Consider the following 24,563-nt stretch of genomic DNA (forward strand, 5'->3'; position numbering starts at 1 on the left):
GTAGAAATTAAGCAAATACAACTGCCACACCAAAGATGTCAATCAGTCCTAAGTCATCCCAGAGTGAACTAAAATAGTAAAACAGTAAGTGTATGTGTATGATGTGGTGAAAACAACACAATGTTATTTAATTAAATAATACTAGCAAGTATAATTTCTAAACATGATTTGAGAAGACATGCCAAATATTTGGAAACAAAATTAAGAACACACAGGAAGGATATTAGTATTCTCGTAAATGTATATTCTTAAATATATCTTGGGAGTAATTAAGGTTTAATTATAAAAGTGTGAAAGATGACTTAAGTCTGTGCATGCAGACCCTTTAGGGTCTTTCAATATACCTAAAAATCATATACCTGCTGGAACTATGCTGAAAGTGAATCACTTAGACTCTGAAAATAGGATTTTACAATATTGCTCCCACACATAAAACCACCCATCAGGGATATCAAATAGAATTTATTACTGTTGTTTTGAAAACTCTTAGGTTTATTTGCATGAATCAAAAAATGTCAAATATTGGCAGTTTCCTAGGTTCAACCTAAAAATTATCATTTGAAAAATAACCTGTGCAGGGTATCATTGAACTTAATAAGATGTAATATTCACATCTTCATGTGAAATTCACATTTCAATGTTTAAGTACGCAATATTTTCATTTTCAGCTAAGTGCCAACAATTCAAGTCCTCTAGTTTTGTGCCACACAGAAAGGAAAACTGTAAGAGATGGATATGGTCTTAGTACCCAACTCCAAGTTGGTAAAGAGATCAAGGACAGTTTTAATAAGTAGCTGCTTATACATCTGTCTTTCGCAGAAGATTCTGAAGTCAAGGACCTCACCATATTTATCTTCATATTTCCATTACTTTATATTTATATGAGGCAGAATCTACCTAGCACCCTAAACAGATATTTAATTAGATGAATTATTTTTTTTTAATCTGAGAGAGAAACACACCGTGGCAGACAGCAGGGGGCAGGGCAGGGAGGCATCAATGGCGGAAGGTAAGGAGAGGGAAAGAAAGGAAACTCCTATCCCGTGAGTCACTCCCAAATGTCTACAACTGTCCAAACTCAATCCAGGTGTCTCACATGAGTGTCAGGAGCTCAAATACTTGAGCCATCATTGCTGCTTCCCAGGGTCTCCACTGGCAAGGAGCTGGAACAGGGACTGGAACTCAGGTACCATGATATGGGACACAGTTAAGCATTCTCACTGGTGACTTAACTACTAGGCCAAACACATAAATTGATAATTTAATTTAGGGCCTGCTGTATGTTCATAACATTAAAAATCATGATTCCCTGCTCTGAATGAGCTTAAAATTGTGAGAAAGCAATACTGATGTCAATGTACTGTAAGTACTGAATTGTGCAAAATCATAGCAGACACTTGTAGGAAAGCAATGTTCCAGTAATAGTAATAATGGCAGCTCACCTTTAGCTCGGGCCTAGCGATTCAAATTTATTAACTGGCTTAATCTTCAATCACATCATTGTCTCCAGTTAAGCAAGTTCCAGGAGTCACACAGATCTAGAATTCCATCCGAAGCAGACAAAACGCACAATGGTTTCCTCCATGTTTAAAATCTACTTCCTCTGGGATGAAGATTTCATAAGTCCTGAGAGTCAGAGATTTCTAACCATTTTCACAGCCTGGACTGGTAAGCAGTCTACTGAAGCTCATGGGTCCCTTCTCGAGATTATACAAATAAATCCACAGGATTGCAAAGGAAGGCCTTTATAATACCTATATTTAAAAACATGTGTGTGCTAGAGCACTATGTTTCTTCAGTACTCCTTAGATAAATGTAACCAGGGGATCTGTACAAGGGCACTGTGGGCTCAGCAGTCCATGAACATAAACTATATTTTGAGACAGCTGTAGTAAAATATAACGAAATACAAAAATGTATGTCTTCATTGGTGACAAAGCCACAGGAACTGCTGGTAGAACTGAGGTTTGCTGTCTACACTCAGTGTAAGTGAAGGCTGAATTTCAGTTAGAGGTTAGTGAAAATAAAGATTGACTGGATTCACATCCATGAATTCTACCCAGATTAAAAACGCCAGTGCCAAATGTAGCTGTTCAGTTTCTCCCTGGAACCAACCCTTCTTTTCCACCAGCACTCACCATGGTCCACCCTCCTGTCTTGGTTCTGCACAGTAAGAGAATGCCTTAGTCCTTACTATAGCACAGGGTACTTAGCAGCCAAGAAAGTCCATGTGCTCTGGGGTACCTGGATAACACCTCACAGGAAGTGGATCTCTATAAAATAAATGCACGTGATTTTATACATATCATCTCCTTATTGGTAAAAATAGCAGGCATCTCCCAAATACTCATTTCCCCCAAATAAAGCTATTAATCAAGACACCAATCTTATCAACTCACCTGCTCTACCGCCCTAAATAGAAGTCCCATCACAAACCTGGACTCATGTTCAAAAGAATACTAACCCCAGTGATCTTATTTAAATATGGTTCTCCCTTCTAGAGGAACCTGCAGTGACAATAATTAATATTTTTTAATAAAAAAAAAAAGACTGGAGCCAGTGTCGTGTAGTGGATAAAACCACCACCTGCAATGTCAGCATCCTATATGGGCACTGGTTTGAGTTCTAGCTATTCCACTTCCGATCCAGCTCCCTGCTATGGCCTGGGAAAGCAGTAGAAGATGGCCCAAGTCCTTGGGCCCCTGCACCCATGTGGGAGACCCAGAAGAAGATCCAGGTTCCTGGCTACGGATCGGCCCAGCTATGGCCATTGTCACCATTTGGGGAGTGAACCAGTGCATGGAAGACCTCTCTCTCTCTGTAACTCTGCCTTTAAAATAAATAAATAATAAATCTTTAAAAAAATTAAAATAAAATATAAATAGACCATGTCTTTCATATGGTTATGGATAAGCATTTTGACAGTAATCAATGTAAAAATAATTAAATGTTATAAGCTAAACAAGTAATGTACAAAGAAACAGAAAATCAATGACTATCTTAAATGTCTTTCCTATTGAAATTGTTTTATGCTTTATGCTTTTCAAGAGCTCTTTTATCCATTTTATGACGAAGGTCTTAGTAGCCATTGTGACTGTCTCTCAAGATGTCATCTCTGAAGAAAAAAAAATAAGGAGAAGCTTTAAAAATAGAAACTTATGGTAAAAAGTACTACTGAGTAAGTCTGACAGAAGCAGAAGAAGTGCATTTAATGGACTCGAGAGTGACATGAAGACATAAAATCTTGACTCTTTCAGGATCACAAACTCAGGGAAATTGAGCATTTACCCCTGGAAAATTCTAGAACTCACATAATGAAGAAAATTGTGAGTCCTAAAATCTGGAAGAACTTATTTATTCCCCCAAAAAAGTTATCCACATAAGATAGCATCTGCCTAATGAGGTTGACAACTAATTTTTTGGTATTCAAAGAAATGGTACTTAGCCTTAAGCAGGCAACATAATTAAAATAAAATAAATGAAAGTTAACAACTTCTTAAGGGTAGGCATTTAAAGTTATAGCACACTTCCCTAATGAAGAAGGAATATCCTTATAAAAGCAAATCTGAGGCCAAATGTCCCTCAGAAAGCTCTGACAGTGACCCTGCTTAGAGGCCCTCTTAGCACTAACCTGGTATTTTCCCTCAAAGAGAAATGGCTTTGCTGACCAAGAGAGTTCAGTGAAAGAATCAAGAGTGTCTGAGAGCTGTTACAAACACTCCCTTGAAAGATTTATAAACAGACATGACTGTAAACTCTTCCTGAATCATGGCACCAGGCCAAGTATAAAAAGACTGGCATAGCACAAAAATGCTTATCTCAGCTCCGCCTATGCCCTACCATTGACAGGCCTTAGCCCCATCTGAGCATCTCCGTCGTTGGGGCTGGGAATTAGGGAAGGCTACACGCTTCTGCTCTTGGTGGACCTGGCTTGGGTGAGATTTCTAGGTCATTGGCTAAATGGGGAACTGTCACTCGGTCTCTGCAGCCACAGCCCACCTGCAAAGATGCAACGTTCTTGCTGTAAAAATGCAGAAGCAGAGGAAGACAGAAGATGCAGGTGTAGCCCTACTCGCTGCTACCAACAGCTAGGTGGGCGTGAAAAATCCACAATCTCAGTTTCTTCTAAAAGTTTTTAAAGAAAAAGGAAGAAAATGTTCAAACAGTTTCCTCAGTTATCTTCAAGCAACACAATTCAATCTATGCATTGCCCAGTCTTCAATAATAAAACGGATGCTCTCAAGAATGTGGGTGACCACGGAATACAAACACAGATAGGGTGAACCCAGACACCTTCCACAGAAAGGAATCTCAAATTTGAAAACACACTTTCCTGATTCCTACAGAACACTTAATTTCAAAGGCCACCATTACAATATAAGAAAATACGGGGTGAACTACAACAGTCAATACCAAAAATAAGAAATACAATGTGATCTGCAGGGCTCAATGCAAATTTAAAACCTCACATCTAGTTACTGGTTACTGGATTTCATTTATCAATGTGCTGACCTTTTTCTATCCCCTCCTGCTACATGGCTACCAATCTTGCTTTACTGAGTGATCATCAGTTCACCATGAAAAAAATCAGGCCATGGGGTCAGTGCCGTGGCTCACTTGGCTAATCCTCCGCCTGTGGCGCCGGCATCCCATATAGGTGCCGGGTTCTGGTTCCGGTTGCTCCTCTTCCAGTCCAGCTCTCTGCTGTGGCCCGGGAGTGCAGTGGAGGATGGCCCAAGTACTTGATCCCTGCACCTGCATGGAATACCAGGGGAACCCGGAACAGGTATTTCCTCGTTCCTCGGGAAGAAGCTGACTGCTAAAGGTAAATTCTTTGGTATTCTGGACTAAGAAGTCAAGAATGGTCACAAAGACTCCAGCACTGGGGCCTGGAAATGTGTCCTGAAGGTAAAGGATTAAGCCATGGACCTTTTTATGTCCTTTTACCTTGTAGAGATATAAGACCATGTAAGATGAGGAAAAGGAGACATACAGAGGAACAAATGCTAACACTCAGAGATCTGTGTGTTTGGAAAGAGCTTCAGAGATTATCTTTCCCTTCTGTGGGAGGGGAAGCAGGTCCATAGCACAGAGTGAGTTACACAAATGCACGGATCCTTGTGTGGAATTCAAGCCTCAGAGCTATTCAACTGGAATGCAGGGAAGCAGGAAGAAACATGACACTAAGCACTGTCACCAATGACCTAAGAACAAGAAAACAGAATCCCACCTGGAACATGAAAGGAACATGTAGACCATTCTACCATGGCAGGAAAGGAGTAAGTATCAGAGGTAAGGACATGCACAAAAAGTGAATGCAAACAGCAAAAAACAAAACTGAAGAAAACAACTGCAGCACCATAAAGGGCTAATAGTCTACTTGGTGTATAAATAATACCTATCAATCTGTATTTAAATGATAAACACCCAGGAGCCAGCTTCCTGGCACAGCAGTGGCACAACCATCACCCAGTAATACCACCTGCAAAAACTTACCCAAGACAATCAATCAACTCAAGAATATGAATGATCAGTGCCAGCATTGTGGCACAGCGGGTTAAGCTGACACCTGTGAAGCTGGCCTCCCATGTGGGCACAAGTTCACTGCCTGGATGCTCCACTTCTGATCCAACTCCCTGCTGTTGCCTGGGAAAAGCTGTGAAAGATGGCCCCAGTGTTTGAGTTACTGCCACCCACGAAGGAGACTCAGGCAAAGCTCCTGGCTCCTGGCTTTGGCCTGGCCAGAATCAATCCACAAATCTACAAACAACTGATCTTTAACAAAGGAGGTAAAATCAAACCCTGGAACAAGAACAGTCTATAGAACAAATGGTGCTGGGAAAACTGGATCTCCACATGCAGAAGTATGAAACTAGAACCTTACCTTACACCTTCCACAAAAATCCACTCAGAATGGAACAAGAATCTACACCTATGACCCAATACCACCAAATTACTACAGAAGAATACTGGGGGGACTCTGCAAGATACTGGCATAGACAAAGACTTCTTGGAAAAGACCGCAGTAGCACAGACAATGGGATTATAACAAGCTTAGAAGCTTTGCACTCCAAAAGAAACACTCAGCAAAGTGAAGAGGCAACTGACAAAATGGGACAAGATATCTGCAACTATGCAACAAATAAAAGGTTAAGAACCGTGATCTATAAAGAGCTCAAGAATAAACAACAACAAAACAAACAATCCAGTTAATAAATGGGCAAAGGATTTAAACAGGTATTTTTCAATAGAAGAAATTCAAATGGCCAACAGACACTTGAAAAAATGCTCAGAATCACTAGCCATCAGGGAAACGCAAATTAAAACCACAGTGTGTTTCACCTCACTCCAGTTAGAATGACTCTCATATACAAATCAACAAATAACAAATGCTAGTAAGGACGTGGGGGGAAAGTTACCGCAATCCACTGTTTGTTGAAATGCAAACTGGTGCAGCCACTGTGGAAGGCAGTATGGAGATATCTCAGAAATCTGAATACAGACCTACCACATGATCCAGCCATCCCTCTCCTGAGAATTTACCCAAACCAAAAGAAATCAACATCTTAAAGAGTTATCTGCACACGCATGTTCATTGCAGCACAATTCACAATAGCTAAAATATGGAATCAACTCAGATTGCTAGATAAAGAAATTATGGGACAGTGGCTAAGATCCTGCCTGGGATGCTCACATCCCATATCAGAGCACTTGGTTGCAGTCCTACAACTCCAAGCCAGGTACCTGCTAACATGTATCCTGGGAGGCAGCATATGGTGACTCAATAACTTAGATCTTTGCCACCTATGTGAGAAAGTCAGACTGAATTCTGGGCTCCTAGCTTCAGTCAAGCCCAGACCTGGCTGTTGCAGCCATTTGAGGAGTGAAACAGTAGACGGAAGACCTCCCTCTCACTTCTTCTCCACCTTTCAAATAAAAATAACAATAATTTTAAAGAATGTGATAGAAATGCTATTGTATATGAAAATCATTAATACCTCTGCAGTACATGTTTTATGTAACATATTGATAGTATTTACGGTATATTCTAAAACTGACAGAGACACACAAATACACACATGCCCACACACCAAAAAAAAACACATATAAACACCCAGAACCATTTAATCCTGGAACAAGCCAATTTAAAGGAATGATTTACCTTCCAAAAAATGAATTTACCATAAAGCAATGTTTGAAGTTATATAATGCTGAGACAAATGTTATACCTCATATTAAAATCTCAGGTATTAAAAATAGTGAAATAAATAAAAAATCTGAAAATAAAATGGGCTAAGGATATGTCACTAACTCTTACTTGCCTACAGAATTTACAGACCAACAATCAAGATGGAAAAGACTATTCATACAATCATTCAAGAAATAGTATTTATGGGAGTTGGCATTGTGGTACACCTACATGGGAGACCTAAATGGAGCTGCTGGTTTCAGCCTGGCTGTTGCACACATTTGAGGCACTTGGGGAGTTAACAAGCAGATAAAGTTCCTCTTTCTCTCTGTCTCTCGCTCCCTCTCCACCCCCATACTCTGCCTTTCAAATCATGTATTTTTTTTTTTTTTTTGACAGGCAGAGTGGACAGTGAGAGAGAGAGACAGAGAGAAAGGTCTTCCTTTGCCGTTGGTTCACCCTCCAATGGCCGCCACAGCTGGCACGCTGCGGCTGGCGCACCGCGCTGATCCGATGGCAGGAGCCAGGTACTTATCCTGGTCTCCCTTGGGGTGCAGGGCCCAAGCACTTGGGCCATCCTCCACTGCACTCCCTGGCCACAGCAGAGAGCTGGCCTGGAAGAGGGGCAACCGGGACAGAATCCGGCTCCCCGACCAGGACTAGAACCCGGTGTGCTGGCGCCACAAGGCGGAGGATTAGCCTAGTGAGCCGCGGCGCCGGCTGCCTTTCAAATCAGTAAATAAATAACTCTTTAAAACAAATGGCATTTATGAATCTAAAAGAAAGGAAAAAGAATAATAGCAAAACAATTTTGGGAGAATTACATCCCAAGAATATGAAGCTATATTTTCAATTTAATTGCTAAAACCCATTTGTTAGGATTTTTCCTATATATACAATGATGCTCAAAAAAAATAAAAACGAGAATTAAAAGAAAATTGAGTAAAAAACTGGAATTCACTCTTACAAAGGATCTTCAGAAAGTTCATGAAAGATGTTATGAAAAAACTATGCATGCATCTGAAAAACTTTGACTGAAAATAAATTTAATTGTTGTCAAACTTTTTGAATTACCATAATAATAAAATGCATAGTATACTACATAAACAGAGTTCTTTACTACCAAGTATTCTACAGTGTACATAATTGCATGTGCTGTATACTGATTGGTAGCACAGCAGGTTTGTTCACACCAATATCACCACAATCATGTGAGCAATGTGTTACATTACAATGTTACCAGAGCACAATGCCACTAGGTGACCTGAATTTTTCAGCTCCACTACGGGAACACTGACTGAAATATCATTACACGTTACAAAACTGTAATTTGTGGGTGTGGGGAGCAACTCGGACTAGACTAAGTTACTGGAATTAAGACTTATTCTATGCATCTGCTCTCCCACAATATGGCGCTGGGAGAGGAGGAAACAGCTTCTACACAGCTGCCTCTCGCCAACTTGAGTGATGACCTGCAGGAGCTGATCCTGCTCCTGATTGGAGGAGAGCAGCGTACTCGGCGTGTGGGTAGCAGAGTTGGGATTGGTGGAAGAGGACTATAAAGGAGAAGAGAGACAACATGCACCAGGAACATCCAGATAACATCTGAGCAGCCCCCGAGAGAGCCGGCCGGCAGTGTGCCGCTCCCCCGCGGAAGTGGGGAAAGTGGCAGGGGGAACCGCCCTTCCATGGATGTGGAAGGGACGGCAGCCAACCCGGGAAGAACCAGCAGCAAACCTGGGGAGGGCCGAGCAGACAAAAGAACAGCACAGGGTCCTGTGTCATTCCTCCACGAAGAGGGGGAGTGACAGTGGGTAACAACACTTGGCAGTTACTACAAGGAGATATTAGAATAAAAATTATATATTTTTGGTATCTATTAAAAAAACACTGCATAAGCAATACTAAGAGAGACTACTAGCATTGTTGGCTATAACCAAACATGCAAAAACTAATCCTAAAAAGTAGAATGGCTTTAATGGAAAAAAATTGAGAAGCAACTTTTTTACCTTAGTTATTTTTTCAAAAAAAAAAAAAACAAAAAACAAAGCAAATGTACTTACTCACTCAGGAACCTGCTGAGTACCAACTGTATGCCTCCTGGAATACAGTAACTGCTCAAATGTAATTAAGAATATAGCCTCCATGTATATCATTATTATCATCACAAATCTCAGCATCACAGTCTCTGGAAATACTACCTAGCAAACAGAAAACCCTTGCTCATCTAGTCAAACCAACCTCTTCAAAGCTTACATCCCTTTCTGTAATACTCCTAGCAAGTAACAATCTAACTCTACTGATTGGTAATCCACCAGTTGCAGGAAAGTCATGAGGTGCACTTGAAAGTACAGATTCTGAAATTCTGATTCAGCAAAACGGGAAGAGCTACAAGAACTGTGTGTACAATCTGATTCCCAAGTGATGGGGAAGTGCCAGCCTGCTGGCACTTCTCCCCTAGTGACACTGCACTCACCAATCTACTGTTTGGAAACAGTGCAACTAAACTCCAGTTCAATTAGATTGAAATCTCTTCCTCCTTCAGTTTCTATTTGCATCCTACTTTTACTCCTTTTTTTTAAGATTTATTTATTTATTTGAAAGAATTACGGAGAGGCAGAGAGAGAGAGAGAGTGTGTGTGTGTGTGAGTCTTCCATCTGCTGGTTCACTCCTCAAATGGCCGCAATGCTGGAGCTGAGCCAATCTGAAGCCTGGAGCTTCTTCCAGGTCTCCCACACAGTTGCAGGGGCCCAAGTACTTGGGCTATCCTCTACTGCTCTCCTAGACCATACCAGAGAGCTGTATTGGAAGTGGAGTAGCTGGGATTCAAACCAGTGCCCATATGGGATGCCGGCACTGCAGGCAGCGACTTTACCATCTATGCCACAGCACTGGTCCCCTAGTTTTATTCTAAGGACAACCAACAACACAAGGCCACTCTGTATCCCAGCTAAAAATCTCAAGTTCCTTTATTTCAAATGTAATAACCTTGAATTTGTCTATATCTTCTTAGATATGATGCCCTAATGAGAATTCTCATGTAAAGGACAATGTGGATACTCTTTCCTTTATTAGTTAAGTTATCTTTATTGGTATAGATTGACGGTGTTAATCTCTAAACTGGCCACATAATACATTCACTTTTTATAAACATAATTTTGGAATAATTTTTTATTTACACAACATAAATACAAAAGAAAACTCCCTCATATCCTCATCCAATTTCAGTGTCCCTAAGGCTATCCTATCACACAGTAGGGTGAATTTCTCAAAACTAAAAATGAATTTAAAAGCTTCATTTTAAAAATTACATTTTCCTATAGAAATCACTTTCCTGAGTTACATTTTCTTCAGCCTGAACAGAGACATTTGACTTTTCTTTCATATTATTACATTGAAGAAAGTATAGGGCATTACATTCCATCATTTGTGATGCAGAGCAAGATTTTATCATGCCAAGCTCAGACTGCCAATATTTACAAGATGGGTGGATAGCCCTTTACTTGAGAAAGGTTTGAGGTCTTGTACTCCTTAATAAAGTGTGCAAGGCATTTCGTGCCACAGTTAAGATACGACTTAGGATATTCATATCCCATTCATATCCCATATCAGAATGCCTGGGTTAGAGTCTGTCGCTCCCCCTCTTCATGGAGGAACGACACAGGACCCTGCGCTGTTTTTTTGTCTGCTCGGCCCTCCCCAGGTTTGCTGCTGGTCCTTCCCGGGTTGGCTGCCAATCCCTCCACCTCCGTGGAGGGGCGGTTCCCCCTGCCACTTTCCCCACTTCCGCGGGGGAGCGGCACACCGCCGACCGGCTCTCTCGGGGGCTGCTCAGATGTTATCTGGATGTTCCTGGTGCATGTTGTCTCTCTCCTCCTTTATAGTCCTCTTCCACCAATCCCAACTCTGCTACCCACACGCCGAGTACGCTGCTCTCCTCCAATCAGGAGCAGGATCAGCTCCTGCAGGTCATCACTCAAGTTGGCGAGAGGCAGCTGTGTAGAAGTTGTTTACTCCTCTCCCAGCACCATACTGTGGGAGAGCAGATGCATAGAATAAGTCTTAATTCCAGTAACTTAGTCTAGTCTGAGTTGCTCCCCACAGAGTCCTAGCTCTACTTCTAATTGCAGCATCCTGCTAATGTGCAACCTGGGAGGCAAAAGTACTTGGGTCCATTGTGTGAGAACTAAATTGAGTTCTAAGCTCCTGGCTTCAGTTTGTCCCAGCCTTGGCTTCTGCAGGTATGTGGCAAGCAAACCAGCAAATAGAAGACTTTTCTCTGTCTCCCCTCCTTTTAAATGTTAAGAAAAGATGTTCTGAATTAAGTTCCATTTAGATAACTACTGCCCATAGCTGTACATCATACACAGTTTGTAAGTAAGACTTCCATATTGTCATCTAATTCAACTGGCTAAGTCTGGAGTATTGTGAACTTCCTTGGGTTTGCATTAAGTAACCTTCGATGTATATCACCAATTAATTATAAATCTAATCAATTATATGTACATCCAGTTATCATTCACATAAAAACTTTCCCTGCCTCAGCAAAGTTCAGACCCATTGTCTTTCCTCCACATTTTCCTTCTTGTGCTACTCTAATCAAGGAACTTGAAAAAGTTCAAGAAAAAGGGAATGTAAACAGATCAGTTTGTTTTGGCACAAAAGAATAGGAACTCTATACATACAAAGAGTATTCACAAAGTTCATGACAAATTTATAATATGAAAAACCTATGCATGGGCTTTTAAACCTTTTACACCAAAATAAACTTTTCATTCCAATTTTTTATGAGTTTTGTGAAGCACTTATGTATGTTTATAGGTCATGCTTCTTCTTTAGCGGAAAGGTTTATAGTATCTGCACAACAGAAGGAATTCATTACCCAGATGATTCTGAAATGTTTAGAAAAAAATGGAGCTCTCTCAACTTAACATCTATTGACAACTCACTGAAGCAGTTAATAAGTACGTGTGAAAATGGGTGTTTATAGGAAACCACATAGAACTCCCAGTGAACCAAAGCTAAAACTGGAAGAAATAGCAAGATGGTGTTGGTAGTCTTATTCCTTCATGAATAAAAGAAAATTCAATTCATCCTCTTGAAATTGGTTACTAGCCTTAATTATTATAAAACTTAGGGAACAAAATGGCATAAGATACACAATTCACTATGGAAACCCTGATTAAAAAGGATAATTTGGACATACGGGCCTAAAGATAACTATACTCAGCTGCATCAATCACTGACACAAAATTTTTCTAAACAGTTTACTTCTCCTCAAAAGATGTGAATACTTTCCAATTCCGTTTATCTCTCAAACCAGGCTGTGGAATTATGAGTTTTTAAACTGCAAAAGAGAATTCACAATACTTTCAAGAAGGTCACAAACTCAGGCTTCCCCTCATTTCAATGAATTTCTTAAAATGTGAAATGCACTTAAAATAAACTCTTCTTGATAACATCATAATAACAAAAACATAGCTCTTCAAACATACCTCATAGTAACTGCGAACTGCATTGCAAAATGCTTCATCAGCTACAATTTGGGTTTCCCCATTGAGGAAGGCCTGGAACCGTTCTTTCAGTAACTGCAATTGCTGCTTGTTGAGCTACAAGAAAAAGAGGAAATAAATTGACAAATTAGGCAATGCAAGATACACAATGACTATTCACAGTTAAATGTGCCGTATATTCATTAGATTCGACACCTAGAAACAACTTTATGGTAAATCACAATAAAAGGTAAGATATCTTAGCATTTGTGTTTACAGTTCAATTTGACAAATATTTCCAAATCCTGACATGGAAATTAAATCCAAATTTCTGCCCCACACAGATTTCCTGTGATTACCAATCCAGTACTTTCCCAGAGCTGGGAAAAATCTAATCTATGGATGAGAAATTAGCTATTGGACAAAATTATCAGTTGAGAAAGAGAACTCTTGGAGATGAATGGATGGCACGTTGGGCCAAAAGTAATAAGAGGAAAGAATGTAAAGGATCAAAGGGACCCTGATTAGAGTTAGAAACATACCAGGGGATTCCAATTCAATCCCATCAAGGGGGCATGTACCAATGCCATCTCACTAGTCCCAGTGATCAATTTCAGTTCACAATTGATCATAATGAAAGGACTAAGAGTCAAAGGGAGCACATAAACAAGTCTAGTACCTGCTAACACTAACCGATGGAATAAATAAAGGGGAGAGTGATCCAACATGGGAAGTGAGATACTCAGCAGACTCATAGAATGGCAGATGTCCTAAATAGCACTCTGGCCTCAGAATCAGCCCTAAAGGCATTCAGAGCTGGCTGAAAAGCCCATGAGAGTATTTCAGGCATGGAAAGCCAAGACACTCTGGCAAAAGATCTCTGTGAGTGAGATCCCAGTGGAAAGAACAGGTCTTCAAAGAAGGAGGTACCTTTCTCTGAAGGGAGGAGAGAACCTCCACTTTGACTATGACCTTGTCTAAACAAGATAAGAATCGGAGAACTCAGAGGGCTTCCATAGCCTTGGAAACTCATGACTGGAGCATAGGGAGACTACTGATGCCATAGACAGGAGTGTCAATTTGTTAAGTCAACAACAGGAGTCACTGTGCACTTACTCCTCATGTAGGATCTCTGTCCTTAATGTGCTCTGTATTGAGATTTAATGCTATAACGAGTACTCAAACAATATATTTCACTTTGTGTTTCTATGGGGGTGCAAACTGTTGAAATCTTTACTTAATGTATACTAAACTGATCCTCTGTAAAAAAAAAAAAAAAAAAAAAGAAATTATCAACTCCCAACTTGACTCTCACTGGGATTAAACATGACAATAGGTCTGATCTGATTTCATCATCATTTAAAAAAAATCATCTATTATTTTTCACTTTATGTTTCTGTGTGGGAGCAAACTGTTGAAATCCTTACTTAATGTATACTAAGCTGATCTTCTGTATATTAAGATAATCGAAAATGAATCTTGATGTGAATGGAAGGGGAGAGGGAGTGGGAAAGGGGTGGGTAGTGGGTGGGAGGGACGGTATGTGGGGGAAGCCATTGTAATCCATAAATCGTACTTTGGAAATTTATATTCATTAAATAAAAGTTAAAAAAAAAGGACCCTGAGGAAGAATCCTCAGAAAAGAATTAGTGTTGGATGTCAGAAGTTTGGATTACAGGAACCTAAGTGCATCAATGCTTAGGTTGACATAGATTGAGGAATAAGAAGAAAATAAACCCAAAAGAGAGCAAAGAGACCACAGGTGAGCAGTGAGCACAGTAGTGGAAGAGCTGTGATCCAGGAAGGGGAGAGCACATTTGAAACCGCATTTCTCACCCAACATCTGGCTATCATAATTATCATGGAGGTTGGTTACACACTGGCTGACTTAGCAATCATGTCCTCTATTGACAACTACAAGCTGGGTCAGCTACTTATTTTGTAGTGCTTGGAGCAAAATGACAACAAGGAGTCCTGTTCTAAAATCTATTAAAATTTCGAGAAGGCAGAAACAGATGAGTACAGGGCTGTTCTAAGCAGTGAGCTCTGTGAAATTACACAGACTCATTCCCGAGGAGCCCCTTGTGACTACAAGGGCATATACTTCAGGAGGGCTGAGACACATCAGGACATTCTGGAACACTGTTTTAATGCTTAAATAGAGAGGAACAGCAACTCTAGAAATACATGAGGAACAGCCATAGGAGTTTTTTTTTTTTTTTTTTTTTTTTCATCTCATTCGATCCTGTTCAGATTTTATTAAAGAATTCAGCCCAGCTCTGGATTCTACAGAGAGATGTACAGCATTTGGAAACATGCTGAGAATAAAATGATTAAAGGATTAGAAAATCTAAACAAAACTGGTGTGATTTGGCTTCAAAAAGAAGGTTTATATGGGAAAAGTTTACATCTGTTGAAAAGGCTTATTAAAATGCCACTCAAATATATGGGAGACAAGCTCTTTGAAAATAAGGGTTTTACTCAGGAGTCTAGCAAACAAGAGTTTGTAAAGAAAACTGTTGCCAGTAGTTAAAGGCTGATAAAGAAGTGTTCTGTTGTGCCCAGGTGTGTGAAATAAGAGGAAAAAAAAAACAAAAACAAAAAAACCTCTAGCCCTGAGTAGAGAAGACAAAAGACCATTCTTCCTCTTTTCTTCATTCTGGGAACTGGAAATCAAGTAACATCACCATGACAAGGGCGCCCATTCTAGTCTTGGCTGCTTCTCTTCAGATCCTGCTCCCTGCTTTGGCCAGGGAAAGTAGTGAAAGATGGCCCAAGTCCACCCACGTGGGAGACCAGGAAGAAGCTCCTGGCTCCTGACTTCGGATTGGCTCAGTTCTGGCTATTGCAGCCATTTGGGGAGTGAACCATTGGATGGAAGACCTCTCTGTCTCTACCTCTCTGTAACTCTTTCAAATAAATAAAAATCTTTTAAAAATGAAAGAACATGAAGAAAAGGAAAGCAGGGCCCTTTGTACATGTATATACTAGCAAAGAAAATTAAGTCCAAGCTTTCAGCTCTCTAAGTACGGTTCAAAAAAGGAACCAGATTGAGCTGGGACAGCCACTGCTAAGGGTAGGGTGGCTGAGAGCACTTCCGTGACCAAGCCCTAGCAATCACTAAGGAGGGTTTCACTCACTAACCACGTTGGTAGCTCTGGGATCCGCATGGAAGGAAGGCCTATACTTCCAGGAATGGAGAAGTCCCTACCTGTACTTGTGGGGAAGAAAAGTCCTTGTCAAGGTCCCTGTGCCCTGAATCTATAACAGGAGCTCTCCCAATCTCTGATGCGCGACTTCCCCAGCCCCCACTCTGTTGCTCTGTCGGGGAACCTCGCCTGGAAGCAGAACCCCAATAAAAGCCTGTGAATTAATTGATTCGTCTGCCTGGGAAGATTTGTTACACGCTGGACACCTTGCACATGTCTTCAGGTAAAATAGCGGAAACGGAAACATGTGAGAATGACAATGAACTAGAGTAATTGCCCCAATTACTTCATTTGATATATAAAACTCGTATTGTTCTGAAACTAGTGCCTGTGTATTTTTTCATTCATTTCCCCCCCCTCATTAAAGGTATTCTGTTCTTCAAAAATTCTTCTAAGATACCCTTTTGGTCATTTCTAGTAAAGGTCAGTTGTCATCACAACTAGTTCCTTTTTGATAACTACAGCATGGAAAATTCATGGGAATGAATCAAGTAAAGGAGACCTGCACTATTTCTTGGAAACACCAACAAAGGTGGAATATTTCACAAAACAGGTCAGAGGCACTTGGCGAAGTATCAGGCTTCACTTTTTTTTATGAATTAAAGACAACACATTTACACTTAAGACATAATGGCAACAATATTTTAATGATGTACAGTCAGTAAATGTATAACTTATTAGTACACAAAAGAGACTTAGAGTTTCACAGACGAGATTAAGACAAAAAGGAAATTAAACTTAAAATCCAATGCTGGGAATAACATCAGGAAGCACTCCTAAAAGCTATTTGCATTATCAAAATAAACTGTGAGTCAAATATACCCAAAAAACACACCCAAATAAATCAGAAATGTACTATAAAATATCTGTTAGAAACTTGAAATCAGTGGTAGTAAATGATTCAATGAACAATGTTAGAGTAGTCCCTCAGAATAACATTAAATTGTACTCCCAATTCACAATGTAATGATCCAAATGAATTAAAAATTTTAATGTATAATGATGAAACCAGGGCTGGAGGTGTGATGCAGTGTGCCAAGCCACCTCTTGCTGGCTTCCCATATAGAGTGCCAATTTGAATCCAGGCTGTTCTGTTCCCAAACCAGCTTCCACCCAACACACCTGGGAAGGCAGCAAAAGAAAGCCCAATTGCTTAGACACCTGCAACCCATGTGGAAAATCAGGATGAGTCAGCTCTTTTCTTCAGCCTGGCCCAGAACTAGCTGTGATGGTCCTTGTGGGAATAAACCAGTGGAGAAAAAATCTCTCTCTATATATATATCTGGCTGGCTGGCTGGCTGGCTCTCTCTGTCACTCTGCCTTTCAAATAAATGAATAAATATTTTTAAAAAGATGAAATCATAAAATTATTAGAACATGGGAAAATTCCTTTAAATGCTGATGTGAGAAATGTCTTTCTATGACTCAAAATCTACAAGAAAGCTATAGACCAATATATTTCATGAACACAGAAACAAAATTATTCCACAAAATATTAGCAAACTAAATCTAAAAATGTATAGAGAATTATACCTCATGACTGAGATCTACCTTAGATGTACAAAGCTAGCTCAATATTCAAAAATCAATTAATGTACTCAATTAGCTCAACAGATTAAAAAAGAAAAACCACATGATCACATCAACAAACACAGGAAAAGTATTTAACAAAATACAACAACCACTCATGGTAAAAACACTCAGTTAAACAATCAGCACAAGGTAACTCTCAATCTGATAAAGCACATCTTCAAAAAACCTACAGCTGAGGCTGGCGCTGTGGCATAACTGGTGAAGCAACGGCCTGCAGTGCCGGCATCCCATATGGGTGCTGGTTTAAGTCCTGGCTGCTCCACTTCCAATCTAGCTCTCTGCTATGGCCTGAGAAAGCAGTAGAGGAGGACCCAAGTCCTTGGGCTCCTGCATCCGCGCGGGAGACGCGCAACAAAGGTCCTGGCTCCGGATTGGTGCAGTACTGACCATGGCGGCTAACTGGGGAGGTAATCAGCGGATGGAAGACCTCTCTCTCTTTCTCTACCTCTCTTTCTCTCTTTCACTGTAACTCTGAATTTCAAATAAATAAATAAATAAATCTTACAAAAAAAAAAAAAAACCTACAGCTAGGGAACAGTGCTGTGGCACAGCAGGTCAAAGCCCCAGTCTATAGCACCAGCATCTAATATGGGCATCAGTTCAAGTCCTGGCTGCTCCACTTCCAATCCAGTTCCCTGCTAATGCACCTGGGAAAGCAGCAAAAGATGGTGCAAGTGCTTGGGCCCCAACACCATTGTGGGAGACCCAGAGGAAGCTCCTGGCTTCAGCCTGGCCCAGCCCTGGTCATTGTAGCCATTTGGGGAGTGAGCTAGTGGATAGAAAACCTCTCTCTCTCTCTGTCTCTCTGTTTCGACCTCTCTGTAACTCTACCTTTCAAATAAGTAAAATAAATATTTAAAAAAAAAAAAAAGCCTAGCACTAACATCATACTTAATGGTGAGGAATGTGAAACTTTCTCATCAAAATCCTCTCATTCCTCTCCAGTATCACACTGAAAGTCCTAGCTAAAGAAAAAGCCAATTAAAAAAAAATACAGATTAGGAAGGAACAAAACTTTCTTTGCTTATAGATGCAGAAAGCCTACATACAAACCACAAATGAATCAGCAACGTGGTTAAAAACAAAAACTGTCATACCTTATAAATTATGGAAAGACTGCACGACAAAAGGTTAAAATACAAAAGTTAATGGCTTTCCTACTCACTAGCAATGAACAAGTGAATTTTAAATTAATTACACAATATATTTTGTTAGCACTCCAAAGATGAAATACTTATGTACCATGCAGTATGTACAAGATATACATGAGGAAAATTATATAACTCTGATGAAAGAATCAAATAAATTGATAGATATCCCATGTTCACAGACAGGCAGACACAATATTTTCAAGATATCACTGTGATCCCAGTCAAAATCCCAGCAAGTTATTTTGTGAATACTGAGAAACCAATTCTAAAGTTGATGTAGGAAGGCAAGAGGGGAAGAAGAGCGAACACAGTGAAGAAGAAGAACGAAGTTGTAGGACTGACCTATTCAATTTCAATATTTTACTATGAAGCTATAGTAATCAAGATATTTTGTCACTGGCAAAAGAACAGTTAGATTATTAGAACAGAGAACCCAGAAATTGACTCACATAAATATAATCAACTGATAATTCACAAAGGCACAAAGGCAGGTAATGGGGAAAAGATAGTCTTTTCAACAAATAACTGGAATAATGGGACAACTACATGACCCTCCCAAAAATGACTGTAGACAAATATCCTATATCCATTATGAAAATATTAATTCAAAACTATCAAAATCCTAGAAGATAAAACAGAAGAAAATCAAGATTATCTTATGTTTAGTGATGAATCTTTGATATAAAAACAAAGGCAATATTCATAAAAGAATGAACTGATAAGCTGAGTTTCATTAAAATTTTTTTAAAAATCTGCTCTGTTCAAGGTACTCTCAAGAGAATAAGACAAGCCACAGGCAGGGAGAAATTTCTGCAAAAGATGTACCTGATAAATGGCTGTTATACAAAGCACACTAAGACACCTTAAAATTCAGCAATGATAAAAAGAATAGATTTTAGGCCGGTGCCATGGCTCACTAGGCTAATCCTCCGCCTTGCGGCGCCGGCACACCGGGTTCTAGTCCTGGTCGGGGCATCGGATTCTGTCCCAGTTGCCCCTCTTCCAGGCCAGCTCTCTGCTATGGCCGGGAGTGCAGTGGAGGATGGCCCAAGTGCTTGGGCCCTGCACCCCATGGGAGACCAGGATAAGCACCTGGCTCCTGCCTTCGGATCAGCGTGATGTGCCAGCCGCAGCGTGCCAGCATGGCAGCCATTGGAGGGTGAACCAATGGCAAAAGGAAGACCTTTCTCTCTGTCTCTCTCACTGTCCACCCTGCCTGTATAAAAAAAAAAAAAAAAAAAAAAGAATAGATTTTAAAAATGGCCAACAACCTTGACAGACATCTCACCAAAGAATACAGAAAGATGGCAAGGAAGTATATGAAAAGACATTCCACATTACATGTCATCATCAAAATGCAAATTAAACAGAGATATCATTATGTAAATTTAAAAGAGCCAAAATTCCTAACACCACCCAATGCTGGTGAGGACATGGAACAGCAACTCTCATTCATTGCTAGTGGGAACGAAAAACAGTATAGCTACTTTGCACAACAGTACAGGACTTTCTCACAAAACTACATACAGTCTTACTATATAATCCAGCAATGGCACTCCTTGATGTTACCCAAAAGAGTTAACATTTGTCGATATCCATACTCATACATGGATGTTTATAGCAGCTTGATTCATAATTGCCAGGACTTAGAAGCAACCAAACTGTCCCTCAGCAGGTGAATAAACAAACTCTGACACATCTAGAAAATGATTATTATTGAGTACTAAATATAAGTGAACTATTAAACCATGGAAAGTCTTGAAGGAACCCTAAATGCTTATTAGCAAGTGAAAGAAGCTAATTGAGAAAGTTCTATATTGTAAAACTCTAAAAGCATGACATTATAAAAATAGTAAAACTACTTAGACAGTAAAAAGATCAGTAGCTAGCAGAAGTTAGTAGGGAAGGGAAGGATGACTGGGCAGAACACAGCAATCTTACAGCAATGAAACTACTCTAGTAATAGAATAAGTATGAATACATATCATTTTAAATCTGTCCAAGTTCATAGAATGTACAACACCAAGAGAGCACACTGATGTAAACTATGGAGACTGGGTGATAATGACGTGTCAGTGTAGGTTCTTCCATTTTAACAACCGTACCACATGGGCGAAGGATGTTGATAACAGAGTAGGCTCTGCATGTCTGGAAGCAGAAGGTATATGGGAATGCCCTGTGCCTTCCCCTCAAGTTTAATTTGTGAACCTAAAACTGCTCTAACAATAAACTGTTTAAAACATTCAAAAGTCATAAATAGACTGCATAAAACTTAATAATAAATTTTTGATGGCCAAAGAACCAATAGCAAAACAGAAAAAACTAGGAAAAAAAAAAGAACATTTGCAACTCCTAGTCCAACCCCTACAAACTGGTAAGAACATGACCATGTAACCAACAGAAAAATATACAAAAGACACATGTTCAAATCAGTGACTCTAGACTTATAAAAATATGCCTAACTTCATTCATAATAGAAAATGCAAATTAAAACCACAGGAGAGGCCATTTTAAGTGTCTGCATGCATATAAATTGGCACAGCAAAAATACTGGGTGAGTTGGCAATATGAGTAAAATCCATATATTCTTGTAATCAGGACATCTACTTCGGGATTTTAATTCAAGAAATACCTGTACATCTGCAAAACATCTTATGAACAGGATTACTTTGTCTTTAATAGTAAAAAAAATGTTAATAATCTAACTGTTCATTAATAGGAGACCAACTACATTATGCTACATCCAAAGAGTATACCCTTAACTTCCTTGACAAAAGTAAAAGCTCTCTATGGATTTTTTTTTTTTTTTTTGACAGGCAGAGTGGACAGTGAGAGAGAGACAGAGAGAAAGGTCTTCCTTTGCCCGTTGGTTCACCCTCCAATGGCTGCCACGGCTGGCGCGCTGCGGCCGGCGCACCGCGCTGATCCGAAGCTAGGAGCCAGGTGCTTCTCCCTGGTCTCCCATGGGGTGCAGGGCCCAAGGACCTGGGCCATCCTCCACTGCACTCCCGGGCCACAGCAGAGAGCTAGCCTGGAAGAGGGGCAACCAGGACAGAATTCAGTGCCCCGACTGGACTAGAACCCGGTGTGCCAGTGCCGCAAGGCGGAGGATTAGCCTATTGAGCCACGGCGCCGGCCTTTATGTATTGTTATGAGAAGATTTTCAAGATATCTTGGGGAAAGGAAACAAGTTACAGAATAACATATCAAATAAGCCACCATGCACATAGAAATTCACCCCACATGGATGTGAATTTGCTTCCATATGTACACATGAACTGTGGGGAAAGGATGGTCTTGAGAACTGGAGGGATGGAAAATAAGGGTGAAAAAGATTTCTCAACCCATACCACTGTCAGTTCTCAGTATCCATGGATTCCATATCCATGGCTTCAACCAACTGCAGATCAAAAATATATAGGAAAAAAACCACACAGGTACTGAGCACCTATAGATTATTTTTCCTTTTGCGTTATTCTCTAAACAATACAACAACTATTTACCTCCCTTAGGTAATATAATGTAGAGATTATTTGAAGTATATGGGGAGGATATACATAGGTTATGTTCAAATACTACACCATTTTGTCTAAAAGACTTGAATATCTGCAATTTTAGGCATACAAGGAGGTCCTAGAATTAACCTCCTATGACACCAAGAGACATCTGTATATTCATTTGGTGTTTTAAATCACAGGACCTTATTCTCCAATTTTTAATTTACACTCAACATTAAGTTACAGTAGTAATGCATAATTATAAACTCAGAACAATTGTGATCACAAACAGATTAAATCTATCCTGCATGGAGACTGGATGATAGACCCACACTTTTCAATTCTTCTTTCAGATAGAATATTTGAACTTGACTATATCTGCTTTTTTTTTAAATTTTTTGACAGGCAGAGTGGACAGTGAGAGAAGAGAGAGACAGAGAGAAAGGTCTTCCTTTTGCCGTTGGTTCACCCTCCAACGGCCACTGCGGCCGGCGCGCTGCAGCCGGTGCACCGCGCTGATCCGATGGCAGGAGCCAGGTATTTATCCTGGTCTCCCATGGGGTGCAGGGCCCAAGTACTTGGGCCATCCTCCACTGCCTTCCCGGGCCACAGCGGAGAGCTGGCCTGGAAGAGGGGCAACCGGGACAGAATCTGGCGCCCTGACCGGGACTAGAACCCGGTGTGCCAGCGCCACAAGGCGGAGGATTAGCCTAGTGAGCCGCAGCGCCGGCCTATATCTGCTCTTTAACCTTTTTTTTTATTTGAAAGTCAGAGTTACACAGAGAGAAAGAGAGGCAGAGAGAGAGGTCTTCCATCTGCTGGTTCACTCCCCAATTAGCCACTATGGCTGGTGTTGCGCTAATCCGAAGCCAGGAGCCTCCTCCAGGTCTCCCACATGGGTGCAGGGGCCCAAGGACTTGGGTCATCCTCTATTGCTTTCTCAGGCCATAGCAGAGAGCTGGATCTGAAGTGGAGCAGCCAGGACTCGATGGAGAGTGGTTTGAAAGGCTGGTATCTAGAGGTCTCTGGCATGGTAAGGACCTTAAGCTGGGCAGGCATAACTCTGGCTGGGTTATCTAATAATAAAAAGTTTGGCTCAGGTTCTTTTTTCTTCTCCTTTATCTTCCTTTTTTTCTGCTTCATCCACTTCCACTTTCTCCTCCTCTTTTTTTTTCTTTTTCCTTCTTTTTTAGCCTTGGCAGTAATAGATAACACAGCAGTGGAAACCTTTTCCTTTTCTTTTGGTACTTCCAGAGGATATGCAAATGTGGATGGTTTACAGTTGGATTTATACTGAACTTTCAGCATCTTTAAGTCCTTATTAAGGCTAATGACACAGGTAGGGGTATAAGCCAATGACAGGAAGTGTGAAAGAGGAAACCAGAACCAGAACTGTGTAAAGACAAAGACATCAACCACAGAAGGCATATGAGTGTGCCCGGTCCTGGACTGTAAGGAGATTATCACATTGTAACCACCTGCATCCAGTATGCCCTGGGCCAGAATAGAGCCAAACTTAGCCATGACATCATCATGCTTATCATTGATGACTTTGGAATACATTTGTCTGAACTGATTCACCTTTGGACAAGTGATTTCAGTCTGTTGGATCATGAAAAGAGCTGAAGCTATGAGAGCCCCTTGCCTTACATAATTCACAGAGTCATTTGTCATTGGTTCTGGCAAATTAATTGCTTCCTTGTTTCCTGTACCAGCACAGCAGATCCTCAGGGCCATTGCAGCTCCATAGCGTACATGAGGGTTGTAACTCTGACAATAAAGAGACAACACTCGGGCACTGCTCAGGGTCCTGAATAAAATGAACCCAAGTGATTCTATTGCTGCCCTCCTGACATTATCATTGACATCGCTTACAGCAACATCTAGTAGGCGTTGAATTGCTTTGTTGTTACCAGAGCCACAATAAGCCGTGGCTATGGTATACATTCCAGAACGTCGAAGAATTGGATCCTTATCACGACACAGACTCAATGCGAGTGTAAGCCTCTTCTATGCTTTTTTTTATTGTCATAGGCATAGATTTATATATTGGCATTATTTTTTAAAGATTACAAAGACAGACAATTCTGCTTAGAAGAGAATAAAGTTGTTTAATTTTAGTTCATTCCTCTAGTTTAGTCAGAATGGAGATCAAGTTTTGACAGTATTATAATGCCTATCTTCAAAGTTAGACTGCTTACCAAATCAAAATTTTGAAATCCTTATTTATAAAATTAATAACTATCTTTGAAATTAGGCAGTTTACTGAGCAGTTAAATATTTTCCATACACACTTATTGTTAATTACTGTATAAACAGGACATCTGTAACTTCCCTGTTCCAGGGTGAACATGACTTGCAGGAACAAGATCCAGATTCTAGCACGCACTCCATCATCAGCTGCACGGTTCTAGACAAGCCACTCTGGGTC

The 24,563-nt window shown here is 40.4% G+C and overlaps 2 protein-coding genes across 13 annotated transcripts in view; both read right to left on the reverse strand.

Moving 5' to 3' along the window:
• RNF148 (ring finger protein 148) overlaps positions 1-12,799 on the reverse strand; it is a 38,052-nt gene extending 25,253 nt beyond the window's left edge. Inside the window, exon 1 of the mRNA XM_089329490.1 lies at positions 12,686-12,799. The gene's annotated coding sequence lies outside the window, so the exon portion shown is untranslated. The remainder of the gene's footprint in view (positions 1-12,685) is intronic.
• The window catches only part of CADPS2 (calcium dependent secretion activator 2), a 667,233-nt gene that overhangs the window by 487,095 nt on the left and 155,575 nt on the right, over positions 1-24,563 (reverse strand). For all 12 annotated transcript variants that reach the window (XM_070071264.2, XM_008258272.5, XM_008258271.5 and 9 more), the window contains exon 2: positions 12,686-12,799. In XM_070071264.2, the coding sequence (XP_069927365.2) occupies positions 12,686-12,799 (114 nt within the window). The remainder of the gene's footprint in view (positions 1-12,685; positions 12,800-24,563) is intronic.

Source organism: Oryctolagus cuniculus, chromosome 3 (assembly GCF_051225735.1).
Source record: "Oryctolagus cuniculus isolate XC-2025 breed Fujian yellow rabbit chromosome 3, ASM5122573v1, whole genome shotgun sequence".
Classification (NCBI taxonomy): Eukaryota; Metazoa; Chordata; class Mammalia; order Lagomorpha; family Leporidae; genus Oryctolagus; species Oryctolagus cuniculus.